The sequence below is a fragment of the Terrapene carolina genome, unplaced genomic scaffold (genome assembly GCF_002925995.2).
Source record: "Terrapene carolina triunguis isolate 2854851 unplaced genomic scaffold, T_m_triunguis-2.0 Scaffold88, whole genome shotgun sequence".
NCBI classification, from domain to species: Eukaryota; Metazoa; Chordata; order Testudines; family Emydidae; genus Terrapene; species Terrapene triunguis.
In genome coordinates, this window is record NW_020664439.1 from 35477990 (window position 1) to 35494959 (window position 16970).

The window sequence follows — 16970 nt, forward strand, 5'->3', positions numbered from 1 at the left end:
GGGCGGCAGCTTAGAGGAGGTGGCATTCTGCCCAATCCTTGGGCGGCACGGCCGCTTTTTTTTTTTTTGGTGTTGTTACGCTCCAGCCGCCCTGTAGGGGACAGCGGCACGGAGGACAGGAGCGCCCTGCAGCAAGCCCGGCAGAGCAGCCCGCGTCCTTCCCTTCCAGCCAACCGGAGCGGCGCAGAGCCCTCCCGGCAGGCGGCGGGGTGGGAGGGGCCGCGTGGCAGCACCCCGCTGAAGCCCTGGCCGCCCCCCTTCTCTCTCTCTCCCTCCCCCTCCCCCCTGCACCCTGGCTCCAGCCGCGCTGCAGGTTTGTGGGGGTTTTTTTTGTTTTTTTTTTTGCTTGGGGCGGCCAAAAAGCCAGAGCCGGCCCTGACAGTAGAGTAGAGGATTGCCAATCATAAGTGTTCAAAAACAAGGAGTCAGGTCCACAAAAAAAGAAAAGAGAAGAAATCATACGATTGACAAACATCACTAGACTTAAAAAATAATAATTTGGGGGTTCTTTTTATTTGTCTTTTACCTTATAATTTTTGAAGCTTTAGGTGTCATATTTTCAAGCTTTTCTCTGCAACTCAGGCTAGAATCATAAGTCTTGTGATATTTGGTGTTCCTGGAGTCAGGTGATTATGTGAAAAGCTCAGTTTTCACTTAAAAAAAAAGAAAGTTTCTAGCCATCATGACTGTGGAGGGAAGCTTGAAAATGTGAACCCTAAAGGCTCCAGCACTACAAGCAGGGGTGAAAGTAATAATAAATTCTTACTGGTACGGGGGCTGGCACTTTGGGCGGAAGGGGCGGGGCCTTGGGCAGAAGGGGCGGGGCTGGGGGGATCAGCCTCCCCCAGCCAGCCCATCCGAGCTGCCCGGGGCTCCGGCCACTGCCACGGTGGCGGCAGCCAGGAGCCCCGGGCCCTTTTAAATCGCCAGCCCCAGGGCAGCTGCCCCTTTTACTCCTCCCCCATTGGTGGCCCTGCTGGTAGGGTCCCTACTGGCAGGGCCGCCGACGGGGGAAGGGGCAGCAACGTTAAAGCACTGCCGCGGCAAAGGACCCTCCTTAAAGCGCTGCCCCGGGCCGGTACCGGCTTCTTACTGGTATGCTGTACCAGCCCATACCGGCTCACTTTCACCCCTGACTAGAAGGCAACTAAAAAGAGCCCAGAATATATTATTTTTCTTAAATCTCATGGTTTTTAAGCCAATCTCATAATTTTAGGGGGCCTGACTCATGATTTTTGAATGCTTGGGGTTGAAAATACTTAAAATACTGAAAACGCCACTTAAAAAACGGACTCCTGCTTGCATAAGCTCAGAATTTGGCTGTTTTTACTAAAATGCTCACATGAAGCAATAAGGCTTTCTGCTCCTGCCACTGAGTTCCTCATCCCCAGTCAGCCGGGAGTATTAAAAAATAGATGAGCCAGGGTCCTAGATCTCTCCTGATATGGTTGAACATTATGGATCCTGCACCACCAGATGGTCTGTCTGTTCATAGAAATTTAATGAAGCTGCAGTTCTGAGCCCTGGGAAGTGCTAGTCTGCACTCAGGCCAATTAAATCCTAAAAATACATCTTGTGAAGCCCTCTGCTTACTTTACTGCTCAGCTGCGTAGGGCTGCTTTGAAATAAAAAAGCCAAAGCAAAACAAATTAAATTGTTTACCACTATTTAGATTCTGGGTGAGTGCTGTGGAGCTACAGAATGTACTTACTGCACTATTTCTGGAGCGCAACAATTATGCAAGTGTGCCTGATTGGCAGGGCCGGCTCTAGGTTTTTTGCCGCCCCAAGCAAAAAAATTTTTGGCTGCCCCCCACACACCCCTGCCTCCCCAGCTCTGGGCTCCCCCCCACCAGTGCTGACTCCACCCGCTCCCCCCTCGCCTCCAGCCGGTCCGGCGCTGGCAGGGTTGGAGTAAGCAGCGGGGCTCCCGGGCCGCGCCTCAGCCCAGGGCCCTTCCAGCCAGGGCTCCTGCCTCCAGGACCGACCGGGATCCAGGAGGGCAGAGCTGAGGTACTGCCCCGGCAGGGGACTGAGGAGCTGGGGCAGGGTAGCCCCAGAGGGAGCGGAGCCCCAGAGAGCGGGGCGCAGGCCCCACATGGCAGCGCCCCGGGCACCGGTCCCCACTATGGCCCCGCTGCTGCTCCTGGCCGCCCTGCCGCAGTCCCTAGGCGGCTCGGGCCGCTTCGCCCAGCCCCGGCTGCGGCGCTGGGGGGCGGCCGCCCTGCGGCACCTGCAGGCAGTTCCCCCCGCCCGGTGGCCCCCAGCCCGAGTGTCCCACGCTTGGAGCCCGCTCAACCCAGCCACAAGGTGCGTGTGCTGCTCCCCGACACGAACCACAGCGGTCCCAGGGCGCCCCCCCGCGCTGCTGCTGGCAGGGCTGGCTCTAGGCTTTTGCCACCCTAAGCAAAAAAAACCCCAAAAACGATGGTCGGATTGCTGCCCCTGAAAATGTGCAGCCCCAAGCACGTGCTTGGTTTGCTGGTGCCTAGAGCCGGCCCTGCTGATTGGGAAGTAGGGAGAGAGAAAGCACCTTTGGGACAGGACTGCTCGGTTCTCAGGGCTCTCAGGACTCAGGGGAACCTCTGGGATTGTACGTAATTGACCTCTTTTCCGAAGATTCTGTATAGTTCCCCCTTTCTGAAGAGTACAGAGCAAGAGGGCGCTCTCTCTGCACAATACACTCCAGAGCCTTAGGAAAATGTTGAGGTTTTAGGATTGTCACCTACCCTCTTTTCGGCTTTAAAGCGGAGGTCTTTTTTTTTTAAACCAGAGCTCAGCTGGAATTCCCATCCAGAAGCTGAGAGCATGGGTCAATGCTCCATTGGCTCTGCTGAGCCTGAGGAGGATGACACATCCTCATCTGATGCCAGATGCATTGAGAGAACCAACTTCATCCAGTGAAAGTGAATAAAGTCTCACATTGCAATTAGGAACATAGAAGACACAGGCACTGCCATATTGGATAAGACGAGTGGTCCTTGTATCCCATTAGAGATGCTTCAGAGGAAGGTGCAAGATACCCCGTTACAGACAAATCATGGAATAACGTGCACATAGGAGAAGTACTTTGCAAGCCACAGGCAGTTAATGGCTGTGTTATGCCCTAGAGCATAAGGAGTTATATCCCTTATGCTTATTTTATTTTAATGTAAGGTAAATGTGGCTGTTCTTGTTATTCATACCGATGTCTCGTTCTTTTTAGATACTGTTAAGTTCTTGGCTTCGGTTATGCACTGTGTAAAGCAAAACAAGTATTTCCTTTCCCGGTTTTAAATGTGTTGCCAATTATTTCATTGGTGTCCCCTTGTTTTAGTGTTATGCAGGGGCAAATAGGAAGCATCTAATGCCCTTCTCTGCACCACTCGTTAAACACTTCTATCACGTTACCTTTTATTTGTCTGCTTTCTAAACTACAACGCTGCATGTGGAGGTCTTTCTGTTCCTCTAGCCATTTCTGCTGCACTTCTCTGTACCCCTCCTGTTTCTGTTATAACCTTTTAGAAATGAGTGACCAGAACAGAACACAGCATTTTCCTATATCAAGAGCAGAAGGGCTTGTCTTCATTGCAGAGGTAACTTGAGTTGTAAGTTGAATGGAATGTTACTCCTCACTCGAGTCCTGTCCACACACAAAACCCCCTAGATCGAGTGTGGTGATGCTTTCAGCTCTAGCTGGCTGGCCTGTCAGCGGGTATAGGCTAAAATGTCTTACTGCTAACTTGACTCCTTTATAGCATGGATGCAGCTTAGCTCCACTTGAGTGCTGCTGGTCCTCCAGTGCCTTCCAACAAGTTCTTCCCTGATTCACCAGGAAAGGCTCAGGTTCCTGCAGAACCATGGGATGTGCCCCCAGAAGTCTTAGTGCCACGCACAAGTGATTGCAGCGTCAGTGAAAACACAGCAGCGTGAGCGTTATTTTGCACTGTGGCTGCGCTCCCGTGAGCCAGGCTAACTCAAGAGGAGAGACGCGAGCGTAGCTATCTCCCGTTAACTCTGCAAGACGTACCCTAAATGGTGAAGTTAGCATGAAGTCTGGCCTGAGACAAGGAATGTTCAATCAACTCCTGATAGCCTGGGAGCGGGCACAATATGCTATTGCTGAAGCTCATTCTTTGGCTTGCTACTTGGACCTTTTGGAAAAATTGAACCCAAGTCTGGGTTCAGTAACTCTTGTGCTGACTATGCCGATCCTGCAATTTGACCCACACGATCCCTTGTGCCTATGGAGAGTCCCACTGAAATCAATAGGACTTTGCAGGCGCACAGGGGCCCATTCATGTGGATCAAGAACTATGACTGGAAATGAGCTGTTACACTAAGTAACACAAGCTTATCACTTCTGCTATGTGAGTTACCCAGCTAGTCTGCAATGAAGAGATCAGGAGAGTGCTTAGAGCCAGTTTAATTTGGCTGGGCCCTTCAGCAGCTATGGAAGGGAGAATAATTCATTTCACTGAATAAACCGATTTATCTCTAGCCATCTCTCTGGTGCTCTTCTCCTGGAGGACATTCCAGCAAACAACTGCCGGGTTCATTTACGAGAAACCAACATTTGAACAGGTACCCAAATTAGTTATGGAAAAAAACTATTAAAAACTGGATTTAGTGCAATGGCTAACTCATAAAACAGGCTATTTACTTGCTAGGGAAAGCAGCCCCCAAACTATGCACTGCAGGTGAAAGAGCAGCTGCTGAAATCTGCCCGGGCCCTGCAGTTCTGTGATGACAGATAAGGGAGTGAGACCCAAGCCGCTTTCATGGTGGGTGGGACAACCAGTCCCTCTGGATTCTTTTATAAACAGGAAAACCTGCCTGCTACTGATAACATATATGGAGGGGTTTTTTTCATTGTGGATTGTTTTTCACTTTTAGTCAAATGGAGTAAATTTCGACCAATAAGAGCCATTGATAAGGCCAGACTTTGCAGCTGCCGGCTGGAATGGACAGGTTCGAGTGGAACCCAGCAGCATCACTGTGGTAAATGCTGAGCTGCTCTTCTCTCCCATCACCACCCCTGGTAGGGATGAGGATGACGAGAAGAAGACTGCTTGAATTTGGATCAGGCTGACACATGGCGGACAAGCTGTTGGCTCGGATGTCAATCATTGTTCCTCTTTAAAAAAGGCTTAATCTTGTAAGCAGAATAACACTGAGCATACAGCTTCCCAACTCTCACCCTGTGCCATGCGGCCACAGTTGCAATCAATGGAGGATCCTGAGCCCTGGTTGGATTGGGAAGGGGGCTGTTGGCAGGACATTTGGGGCAGGAACAGTCTTTTTGTTCTGAGTCTGTACAGCACCCTAGCACTATGGGGTCCATGACTGGGTCTCCTAGGCCCTACCATGATACAAATAATAATATTCCCCATGAGGGGTCCTTGACTCTGGCATTCTCGTCCTGCTTTGGTTCTCTATGGCCCAGATTTGTTAATCTTCTGGACATGCTACAAGGCCCATTTCCCCCCTCCGGGCATTTGGAGAGGGTGGGTTGGTAGATGTGGGACTGTTATTATGATTGTGATGATAGTGGGGAGTAGTTGGGGGGGGGTGAGAAATGTAAATATTTCAGTGGTGGGAGAGGAGTTTATTGCAGAGATGATCATTTTAATGTTGATACCGACTGTCTGAATGTTTGTAGACGTGCCCGGACAGCAGGGTGGGAGATGGAAAAAAGTAACCATAAATAAATACATACATACATAAACATGAATGCTAACCGTTAAGCGCTGGCTTTAAGAGACGGTGTTGTATGATCGTTAAAATGGGAGACTGTGAAACAGGTTTCCTGCCTTCTAGTCCCCAGCCTGACACTGGCTCACCCTACAGCCTGCGTAGCTGGAGTTTCAGTGTGGTTGGCTGAATAGATGGTCAGATTGCAAGTAAGACCTGGATTCTATTCCTGATTATGCCTCTGCCCTGCAGGGTGACCATGGGCAAGGCACTTCACCCCTCTGTGCTTCAATGTCTCCATTTGCAATGTGAGGATAATGATGCTAGGCCACTTCCCAGGGGCGCTGAATTAATCTGAGTTTTTAAAAGTGCTTTGGGATTACAGCTGAAGATGCTGCAGAAGGGAGAAGGATTGTGATATACCCTCGCTGACAACTCAGACTGATTAGAGTGACAGCATGGTCCAATTGTTCTAAGTAATAAAGTTCCCCCCTCCCCCCTTTTTTTGGAATTTATATTATATTCAAAAAAACTCCCCCAAATAAGGGGAGAACATGGAAAAAAGAAAAAAAGGGGGCAGAAGAACAGAAGGTAAAGAAAAGGAGGGGAGGGGCAGGAAGTGGGGGAGGGAGGAAAAAGGAGAGTGACATCTAGGTGTCCATCTGCTAGAGAAGTTACTTTTACAACAGACTCACTTAAAAAATCCAAGACTTACCCACGAAACACCAGACAGCAAATCGGACCCATGTGATCGTGGAGAGCTTCAGCATGAGATAAATATTCACCAACATGGCAAATGCAGGGACGAAAGGGAGACAAGGTGCCATATATGGCAGCTTTTTGGGGTTTTCTGGCTGTTGCAAGATCACAAATACCAATGCAATGATGAGCAGGACCATCAAAACCATCAGGAGAATAGCCCACCAGCTCTTGTCATAGATATAGTCTGCACCGAAAATTATGAAAGAGCAGAAGATGAACATCAGGACGAAAAGCAGGAGCACACAGGTGGTGACAGTGCGGCCAGTAGCTGCCGTTGGGCGATCCATTTTCCCTGGCAGTCCCAGGTGAATCCTCATTGTGTAATAACGTGGCCCTATTAACTTCTTCAGCTTGATGAGGTAAATGTTTTCAGACTCATCTGCCTCGATTCCTGAGGTCATGTCAACTGTGCCATAGTTGGGGTGGTTGATGTTGTAGGTGGGTTTATCTGCTTTCCCAATGAGCATCTCATTGTCACCCAGCGACGGCAGATTTTTTGCACCGCACGTGTTGGTGAGTGGGCCAGTAAACTCCTCCCCTTCGCTCACTGGAGAGCAAACCTCCTTCTCACAGTCAGCTAGAATCCCTTCCTTCTTCTTGGTGTGTTCCTCAGAGAGGAATTTGACAAAGCCATCAATGTCACTCTCTGGCTGGTATCGGAGAAGCAAGACACAAACAGAGACCAAAGTGTAGGCCAGGAGTGTGCCGATGGACATCATTTCTATCAGGTCCCGTAGGCTGACCAGCAAGGAGAGCAGTGCTGCTAGAAATCCTGAGACAATACAAGCCACCACTGGAGTCTCCGTGTAAGAACTCACATGGGACAAGAATCTAGAGTGTGAAACAGTCACAGAATGTTAAAACTGCACCCAGTGGAGGCTCCCTGTGACAGTAACACTTACCTGGATGCAAAGCCGCGGTACTAGGGTTTGGAACTAGACTAAGCTCTAGTATAATTGCTTCTCTGGGTAAAACTCCAGTGCCTGACCTTCCCAAAGAAATGACTATAATGACAAGGGAGCCTACCCTGAATTTTGGGTAGCTTGTAGCTCCAGGCATCTCAGTATGATCTGAAGTGCACATCAGATCATTTAGGGTGAAACTCCCATTGACTTCAATGAGAGCAGAGTTGGGCCAATGATGAGTGTTTTTGAAAATCCCCCCCATAGGACTTGATCGTGCATTCTTTGCACACCCCAAACTCCTATTAGTTCACTAGAAGCTTTAGGTGCACATAGAACAGAGGAGAGAGCTCATAGTCATACCAACTATAGTTATATCTTCTATTGAGTTTGCTAATATGGGTAGCCTCATTGACCACAGCTGGGATTCTCATGGTAGAACCCACCGAACTTGGTAATGTTTGTAGGATTGGGCCTTTTACAAACACATTTACAAACATATCCATATGTGTTTAACATACCAAGGCCTACACCTGTCTGTCGGCCTATGGTAGTTATATAGAACCACAATATGCAGGTCCCGGATCTCCAGGAGTTAATAGTCTAAAAGCCTGATCCAAAACTCACTGAAGTCAATGGAAGGACTCCCATTGACTTCACTGAGATTTGGATTGGGCCCTAACTACTTGTAAATTCAAAGTGCTAATTCGAAGCTCTGCAGTGCAAGTGTTTTACAGTAACAGTGCTGTGACAAATGGAGTACATTTAATTCTAAGGGTACGTCTACACTACCCGCCGGATTGGCGGGTAGCGATCGATCTATCGGGGATCGATTTATCGCATGTAGTGTAGACGCGATAAATCGATCCCCGATCGCTCTCCCATCGACTGCTGAACTCCAGCAGTGCGAGAGGCGGAAGCAAAGTCGACGGGGGAGCTGCGGCCGTCGATCCCGTGCCGCGAGGACGTGAAGTAAGTAATTTTAATTCGATCTAAGATACGTCGACTTTAGCTACGCTATTCTCGTAGCTGAAGTTGCATATCTTAGATCAATCCCGCCCCCTAATGTAGACCAGGCCTAAGTTACAGTAGAAGTATTACTCCTTTTCTTTTATAAAACAAGCAAACACAAAGTTCAGTAGGTTTTACAATCTAGATGTGAGTTTATTCTAGGGAAAATATTTAGATTTAATTTCTGTACAATTCTGGCTGTTTCTTTTACTCTCTTTCCTATGAAAAAACCCAGAGTGCATTTCTCAGTGGGGAAAAGTATCTGTAATGATGTTGGTATAATTTAGGTCGCTGTGCTGAGTAATGAACCAGGAACATCTCAGGCAATTTTAAAAATGACTTTTTGGAAAAAACAAAAGTCTTAAACCAAAGTGTGACTTTGGCCTTGATATTTTTACTTTGAGAGGTGTGTGTTTGTTAGCGTTTTTTTTTTTTTGATAGGTGGGTTATTGCACATTTACTCCTCTATGCGTGAACAGGATGTGATTATTTTGAAAGACATAGGCATGAGTTACTTTTATTTAGACTATTCACCCCGCCCTCAGATATGCAGACACACATTCCCTGTGTAAACTCTGACATCAGCTACTGCTCTTGTAGATCTCTCCTGATTTCCCAGATTATAAGCTCTGATTTGTGCTCGCATTCCCAGTTGCTGATTTTTAAGCTAAGCTCCCATTGCCCCCGTGTTCCAACCAATGGCAGGATATGGCTCTCAGAGCCTGGTGAAGTGTGGAGAGAGGGTATCCCACATGTTTCCCTTCCTCTTTTAGAACTTCTGAGGATTCCTAGCAGACCTGTGCTGCTGTGAAGCCTTCTCAAGGTATCACTGCTCCCCTGACTTTGCAGTTCTCTGGCTATTTGATCCCATACGTGCTAAAAGAGAAATGCAGCCATTAAACTGAAAGGTTTCCATAGAGAAGATGAAATGACTGACTTTGCATCAACCATTTTTAACTTGAACTCAAGTCACAAAGCATCAGGGGGCAAAAATAAATGACAGCAAAAGCATGACTCACCTGAAGAGCAGCCCATCACCAGCCATGGCATAAATGATTCTTGGCATTGGGAAAAGGGAGCCCAGCAAGCTCACTGTCAATCCTGCTACAGATCCGATGGCAACAATGAATTTAGCGGCATAGAATCCGTGGGCTACAAACATTTCCATCAAAGGGGATTCAGAATCAATGGCAGAGTATGGCACCATCAGAGTTAAGATTACACTCACCTATCAAAGACAAAAGAAGACACCGAGGTAGGAGTGGAGGAGCACAGAGGGTTGTTCTTGACTGCAGCATATATTTCTGCCAAGGACCCACAGTGGACGAGATCAGTTTCTCAGTGATGAAAGTCAGAAATATTTAAAATGTGGTTTCAGAAATGGCCACATGTCCTAAGTTTCTTATATAGCATACTTAAACCATTATTTGCAAAGGACAAAATATGGTCTTCACAGCAGAACAATTATCTAAATGAAAAATAAATGAAGGGACTTAGCTGGTAACTGCCATGATTAAAGAAAGAGGACAGCCTGATGGCCTTTGGATAGGTTTTGGGTAAAACAGTCAGAACAACATTTCCCCCCTATGACTCACTCAATTTTGTTCCATTACCCTGAAGACAGATGTGTGTTTATTTGGATGCAGAGAAGCAGAACAATGCTTCTGCCATTTCTATGCTTGCCACCCACACCTGTTATTGCCTATGAGCTATGATCTGAGCTCGGGAAATGTGTCCGTCATCTCTGGTGCTCTTCTTTGTTTTGCTGCAGTCTTAAACACTGACCTCCCCTTTGTATTGGAGGATGTAGACTATGCATGGGGAAAAGACAGGCTGTCACATGCTGTCACATGCTCCATGTAGCTGGCACAGGAAATGGGATCCCCATCAGAATGAAACTATCTGAGTCCTCCGCCTGGAAACAACAGACTGGGAGGTCAACGGGCAGCCACAGAAAGACATTGATGGAGTCAAACACATCCACAGCTGATGTAGTCGTGCACATCCACCAGAGAAGGAAACATTTGTTACATGATCTCACTGGCACATTATCTCACTAAAGAAAGCAGCACAGAAGCTACAGTAGAGAAACGTTGTATATATTTGGTACTTACAGATACATATGCCGTCAGGCATGTGACCAATGAAGCCGTGATCGCATAGGGAATGGAGGTGTTGGGACTCTTAGCTTCTTCTCCTGTGGTGGCGATTATGTCAAAGCCAATGAAGGCATAGAAACAAGTAGCTGCGCCTTTTAGCACCTGCACAAATAATTGACTCAATCAGATACATGAAGGAAAACTAGTAGAATGAGAGATGCCTCCTTGTATTCCCCCGCCCCACCCCCATCAAGGGCTGGAAGATCCACTTTACTTTTACATGGGGGTGAGGAGAGAAGGGGCACCACGGCCGAGGAGGCCTCCAGTAGCAGCCACAGAGAAGTTCCATTACCAACCCCGTGGCCTAAAGGGAGGCTTTCCCTTAATACTTCCTCCTACACAGTTTCCCAGTAACGAGCCGAATTATTCCTGCTGGGGAGTGGATTTTGGCTTCTGTGAGAACATTGAAATCAGTGCTTATTGGACCAAAACCTACCCCCCTTTAACGTGAGTGGAAGTCAATAAGCCTATGTAAAGCAAGGCAGATGTGGCTCAGAGTGTATCTAAGTTTTCAAACACGGATGCTTAAGCTAAGGAACCCGGTTCCATTTCAACTGGATTTTTGGACACTTAAAGGCTGATCTGAGTGCCCAAACTGAGCATTCTGATTTGGGGCCTGCACCTGGGAGAACCAAGAATCCAATGATTTAATCTAGTGCTTCTATTTCAACATGCCACTTGAACATCATGCCATACAATGAAATATCTAGAAATAGAAGAGCATTCAATAACATTAAAACAAAAAAGTTAAACCAAGGCTAGGAGATCCATTGGATTAGAGCAGGGGTCGGCAACGTTTGGCACGCAGCTCGCCAGGGTAAGCACCTAGAGGGCCGGGCCAGTTTATTTACCTGCTGACGTGGCAGGTTCAGCCGATTGCGGCCCCCACTGGCCAAGGTTTGCCGTCCCGGGCCAATGGGGGCGGCAGGAAGCCGTGGCCAGCACTTCCCTCGCCCGTGCCACTTCCCGCCGCCCCCATTGGCCCGGGACGGCAAACCGCGGCCAGTGGGGGCCGCGATCAGCCGAACCTGCCGCGTCAGCAGGTAAATAAAGTGGCCCGGCCCGCTAGGGTGCTTACCCTGGCGAGCCACGTGCCAAACGTTGCCGACCCCTGGATTAGAGAATACTCAGCTTGTACTCCACCCTTTGAGGCAGGAGGCCCTGTGTCATTTGCAGGCTGGTGGGGCTTGGGTTTTCACTACAAGAGGGTCATTTGCAACTTACTAATGCTTGACAAAGATCTGTAGTTATGCAGCCCCTGAATCTGTTGACAGATCCTGACAGTGACAGATAAGACAATTAACCAGTTTTATATAGTCACTTGCTTTCATGCTATTAGAATCCAAATCTGATTAAATTAATAGGGATTTGTAACATTTTCACACATTTCATATTAGTGAACTTTTTAATGTGACAGCAAAATGTGCTAATAGACGGACCAGAATACATATAATCAGATGTGTGGAGCTTTCAAAATAACTTCTGTTTTGTATGGAAACTGCAGATGGGCTAGCAGCACTCACTGGGAACCCTTGGATGAAGAATTATTTGTACTGTTTAAATATTTTATTGTGTTTATTTTCTTTAAATATACAATATTATCAAGGACAGTTATCAAACTGAGGAAACAAACACTGAAGCTTGTGCAATGACTGAAAATTACATAAATGGCAAGTTGCGAGTCAAACTGAAAGCAATTCTTTATTTAAATACAGAGGCGGAAAGAATTGGCCTTGGCTTTCTGTAAGGTATTTTATGCAAGACAGACAAAAAAGGTAGTGATTTTAAAGTGTTGGTATCTCAGATAGATACAAGAAGTGGGTTAGTTTGCAGTGTGTGTGTGTGTGTGTATGTATAATATTAATCTATATAATCTGTCTATTTAGCAGTGCACTAGAGGGTAAAATTCACCTCTGTGCAGAGGGCCTCTGCACCACTTAAGCCTCATTTAAATCCTATTTTAAAGGACTTAACTGGTGCAGAGGCCTCATGGTGGCCCTCTGCACAAGAGTGAGTTTCACCCTAAACACAGCGACTGCATGGTTATTTTTACAAAAGCTAAATTTTGGGGCCAAATTTAAGTTGATCCAAAACCCATTTAAATTAATGGGAAGGCTCCCATTGACTTCAATGGGCTTAGATCAAGCCCCTTATCCCTTTAAATTCTGTACTTTTGCATTGAGTCTTTTGTAGGTTTGGATACAAGAGAAATGGCTGGTTTTTTTTCTATTTCTCTTTGTTTATTGTTCCTAATATGTGGCATAAAAAGGCCAAGCAGCTTCAAAAGATAAATGCAATATATGCTCTCAAGGGGGCTGCTTTCTTCTCTTTAGGTTTTATCTAGCAGAAAATATTGATTTATTTAAGGGAATTGGGAGGAAAAACATCAGACAGCCCAGGATCCGCTCTGATAACCAAGAATCTTGGTTTACTTTACTTTCCTGCTTATTTTTCTGTACAAAACCTTATGGAGTTGAGCAGTGTAAATCTGAGAAATTATCTTGGTCTTAGTCCAGCCGAGATATTTTCAGTCTCTGCTCATCCTTGGATAAAAACCAGTTCAAGCAGGCTGAAAAAGCCAAATCTGTCCAAATTCTCAGTAAGCTGTGAGCTAACATCCATAAAATAAGCACTGGCAGGTGGCATTATGAAGTGCACAAAACAAACAGTTTAGAACATTTTTACTGAAGACCAACCAAAACAAATATCAGTATGTTTCCCCCTCTTTAAAGAAACTGCACTAGTCCTCCCTTAACTCCTTTTCTATCCATGGCTACTGTATTTTGGTATAACGTTATAACAACATATCACTTCAAATGGTTGGCTCTCGAGCTTAGAGTTATGAAAAAGTTCTAAGCTTATTCCGATGGAGTGGGGGAAGACTGGACCACAAGTGACTTTTTCAAAGATGAGCAAAGGTTGTCATTTGGGATTTGGTTATGCAGATGCAAAGAGGGTTTGGATCTAGAGCCCAATATAACCCAACTCACCACGTTCAGCTGGGAGAGAGCAGGGCTCCAGTAAAACACCTTGGGTAAAAGGTTTAAAAGCACTTAAGTCACTCAGGAGCCTGATTTCCATTGAAAAATCAATGGGATTTAGGTTCCTAAATCACATAGGCACTTTGGAAAATCTTACTCTTCAGCTTATTGCTGTCAGTCTAGTTGTCTGAGGTGGGTCAGGGTTTGGTCTCTGGATCAGAGCTGGGACCTGGATTCTGTATGGTTTGGACTCCCACGGTTTGAGGGAGTTTGGAAGAATGGTGCAAGTTTTGGCTCATCTTTACTCGTTGAAAGTCCTTCAGTTATTGCCCTGTAAATCTGTCTCTGGGAATTCAGTATACAGCAGCGCTGGCCCTCCCTTTAGAGAGCTCAGACAGCTCCCTCCCCACCGCTGAGCAGACTTCCCCTCTTTCTCAGATGTACCCACAGTGCACAGAAACTCCCTCAACTGCTCCTGTTTACCTGTGCTCCATCCCCTCCGGCTGTGGTGGCCCTCCCCAGACGCCCCTGTTTATCAGGCCCTGTGACCTCTCTACATGGCCCAAGGAGTCAGGAGATGAAACCAAAGTGGTGCTTTCTAAGAAGGAAGCAGGGGAGGGGAGGGTGGCTAAAGACTTCCGTTGTTACATAGCCTGAGGGGCAACATGGGCCAGTGACTAGGGCCCTGGACTAGTCGTCAGGACACCTGGGTTCTGTTCCCAGTTCTGCCACTGACCTGTGGTGTGTGACCTTGGACAAGTTGCTTCACCTCAGTTTCCTCTCCCACCCTTTGTCTGTTATGTTTTGTTAGTTCCTGCTGAGAAGAGCTGATAGTCTATCTCCTGCAGAGGGTGTCTAGCACACTGGGGGCTCTGATCTCAGTTGGGGCCTCAATGTGCTATGAAATACAAATAAATAATGATGACCTGCTAGCACAGCAGATGGGAATTGGAGTGGTGCGGCTTATATGATGTGGGCCCTATGTGACCAGCTAGGATGCTTCAGTTGAAGGCTGTTGCTGCCCATAGCATACCAGATTGTGTATAAGACACTTACCCCAGACCATCCAAATGGCAAGAACTGCCCTTCAGACCAGTTGTCGCCATTGACAAAGAAAAGCCCAGCGATCATGATGAAGATCCACACTACCAGGTTAATTGCATTGAGCACGTTGTTAAATCCCACAGAGTTCTTCACCCCCATGGCCACAATGATGGTTACAATGACAGCAATAACAAGAGCGAGAAGATCTGGATATGATTCCTCTCCATTCCCTGGACAAACAAAATACACGTGTAACTTTTCACGCAGAGCGAGAGCGAGAGAGAGAGAGACAGAGAGGACCTCAGGAAAATCCCCTCCCCTGCCTTCTGGATTCTGGAACAATATAAAAATTTGTAGAGCTGCTCTGATCCTAATGCAAAGGATCAATGGTTATCAATAGTTAATGTGCAGCAGGCCCTGGTTTAGGAGGCACAAATCCAAGCACCTCTGCTTACATTAGCTACGATACATTTCAAAGATGTTCACCCCCAGGCTTTAAGGCACAAAATGATTACTAGCTAGGGTCAGGAAGACATTTACCCCCATTTCATAGAATGGCACAACAACCAGGTGCCTTGCAATGTTTTAGCACTTTCCTTGTAAGAACCAGGATACTGGACTATTGGTCTCTTCTAAGTACGGCATTTCCCAGTGCTTTCAGTTGTGTGTCAAATTCAGGGCCGGCGCAACCCATTAGGCGACCTAGGCGGTCGCCTAGGGCACTACAATTTGGGAGGCGGTGACAGCGGCGGTATTTCGGCGGCGGGACCTTCCGCCACCTCTGTGGGGGGTGGCATTTCGGGGCGGGACCTTCCGCCACCTAGGGCGGCAGAAAAGCTGGCGGTGCTCCTGGTCAAATTATTTACTGTGAATGGATTACCATTTTTCATTCAGGATAAAGAACCCACCCTCCATTCCTTGCCCTGAAGTCAAAGGAAATTTTGGGTGAGAAAGATCAGGTCCTAAACTGTATGACATGCCTCCATTTTCCAAAATCACCTAGTCATCCACTCTGCCAGCCTCGAATTAAAAATGAATCAAACATTAATTTTGTGTGAAACATTTATCAGAACTGTGATCTATTGCTACTCATTAGCATCAGCCACAGAGTAATATGGGGGCTGCTAGACAAATAGGGAAATCACAGAAATTAGCAAGCAGTTACTAGATGTTTGTGCTCCAGGCAGCTGGTTGGTCCCTGTAGAGGGAAATCTAGACGGTAATGATTAAAAGTGGCTCTGCAGCACGGTTCCTGTCTGTAGAAGCCATGTTGCTGAATCCCTGACCCCTGAAAGCCCTCCACTGGCTCACGGACTGCCATCTGCATCTGGCGAGTCGCTCGGCATTGATGATAATGGGGGAATGTAAAATTAAACAGCACAATGTATATATTATGATTTGGCTCTAAAACTGCCATTGGCTGGGTGCTCAGAAATGTTTGTTTTTATTACATTACAGATGCAGCCCATCTGATTAACCGGGAATTGGGGTCTGGAGAAGTTGCTTTGATTGCCAGTCTACTAACCCAGCATCCATGCATGCACTTTCTCACCTGCTGCTGTACTAGAGTGGAAGCACACTGCTTCAGCTAGCAGTTATTGTCATCAACATGTGTGTATGTGTGATAAGCACCCCCCTGAAACCATGTAGTGTCCTTATACCACAGTAGCCAGAGAGAACTTTAGCAAATGCAGAGAATAAAACACAGGTTGTTTTCCATGTGATGGGTATAAATTAGAGATGGGCTCAGATAGAAGCCCCAGACCTGTTCCCCGCCCAAATTGCAGGGAAGTTCCACTCCAGATGCCATTCCTAGCTTCACCCCTTGAGCCTGTCTCTAAACCAAGTCGAACTAGAACACTGGATTGGAACAAGCCAAGCTTTGAGACTGTTTGCATTTGGAGCAAAACATGCTGCTTCAAACCCATTGCTAGCACCAATAAAATGATTTATTCTGGCCCCTCTGACTGCATCAAAGAATGCTCCCTCCAGCCAACGAATGTTTTCCAGTTGTGTCACCAGATGGAGAACTCCTCTGCAGTGAGTGAGCCTGCTACAAATTCTGTCACTAGCGCAGGGCAAAGCAGCCTTCAAAATGCTGTGGAAAGAGTGGAACGGTGAGCACTGCAAACATTAGCTGTTGATCAAACGGGGCAGTGAGAAAGATCCAGGATGAGTGGTACTTGGATTGTGTGTTGTGTATCTCAGTGGGTTTGATCATGAGAGTGCAGCACAGTGCCTGCCTGTGCTATAGTCAGCCTGAGCCTGTGGATCATGTTCCCTGGAGGCATCTTCCTCAGTTTGTCCACCTCTCCTTTTAATCTTTAGTTTTCTGGGAGCGTTTGCAGTTGGAATCACTGGCGACCCCCCCTCCCCCGCCCCCTGCAAACACCAGGCCCTTTTGAGAGGACCCAGATTGTGTGGCTTTTTAAATACTGT

The 16970-nt window shown here is 47.1% G+C and overlaps 1 protein-coding gene across 1 annotated transcript in view; it reads right to left on the reverse strand.

Moving 5' to 3' along the window:
* Positions 1-16970, reverse strand: part of SLC7A14 (solute carrier family 7 member 14) — a 40732-nt gene that overhangs the window by 1996 nt on the left and 21766 nt on the right. Inside the window, exons 3-6 of the mRNA XM_024221153.1 lie at positions 14544-14761; positions 10462-10608; positions 9367-9575; positions 6388-7265 (exon numbers count right to left, since the gene is read on the reverse strand). Coding sequence (XP_024076921.1) covers positions 6388-7265; positions 9367-9575; positions 10462-10608; positions 14544-14761 — 1452 coding nt within the window. The remainder of the gene's footprint in view (positions 1-6387; positions 7266-9366; positions 9576-10461; positions 10609-14543; positions 14762-16970) is intronic.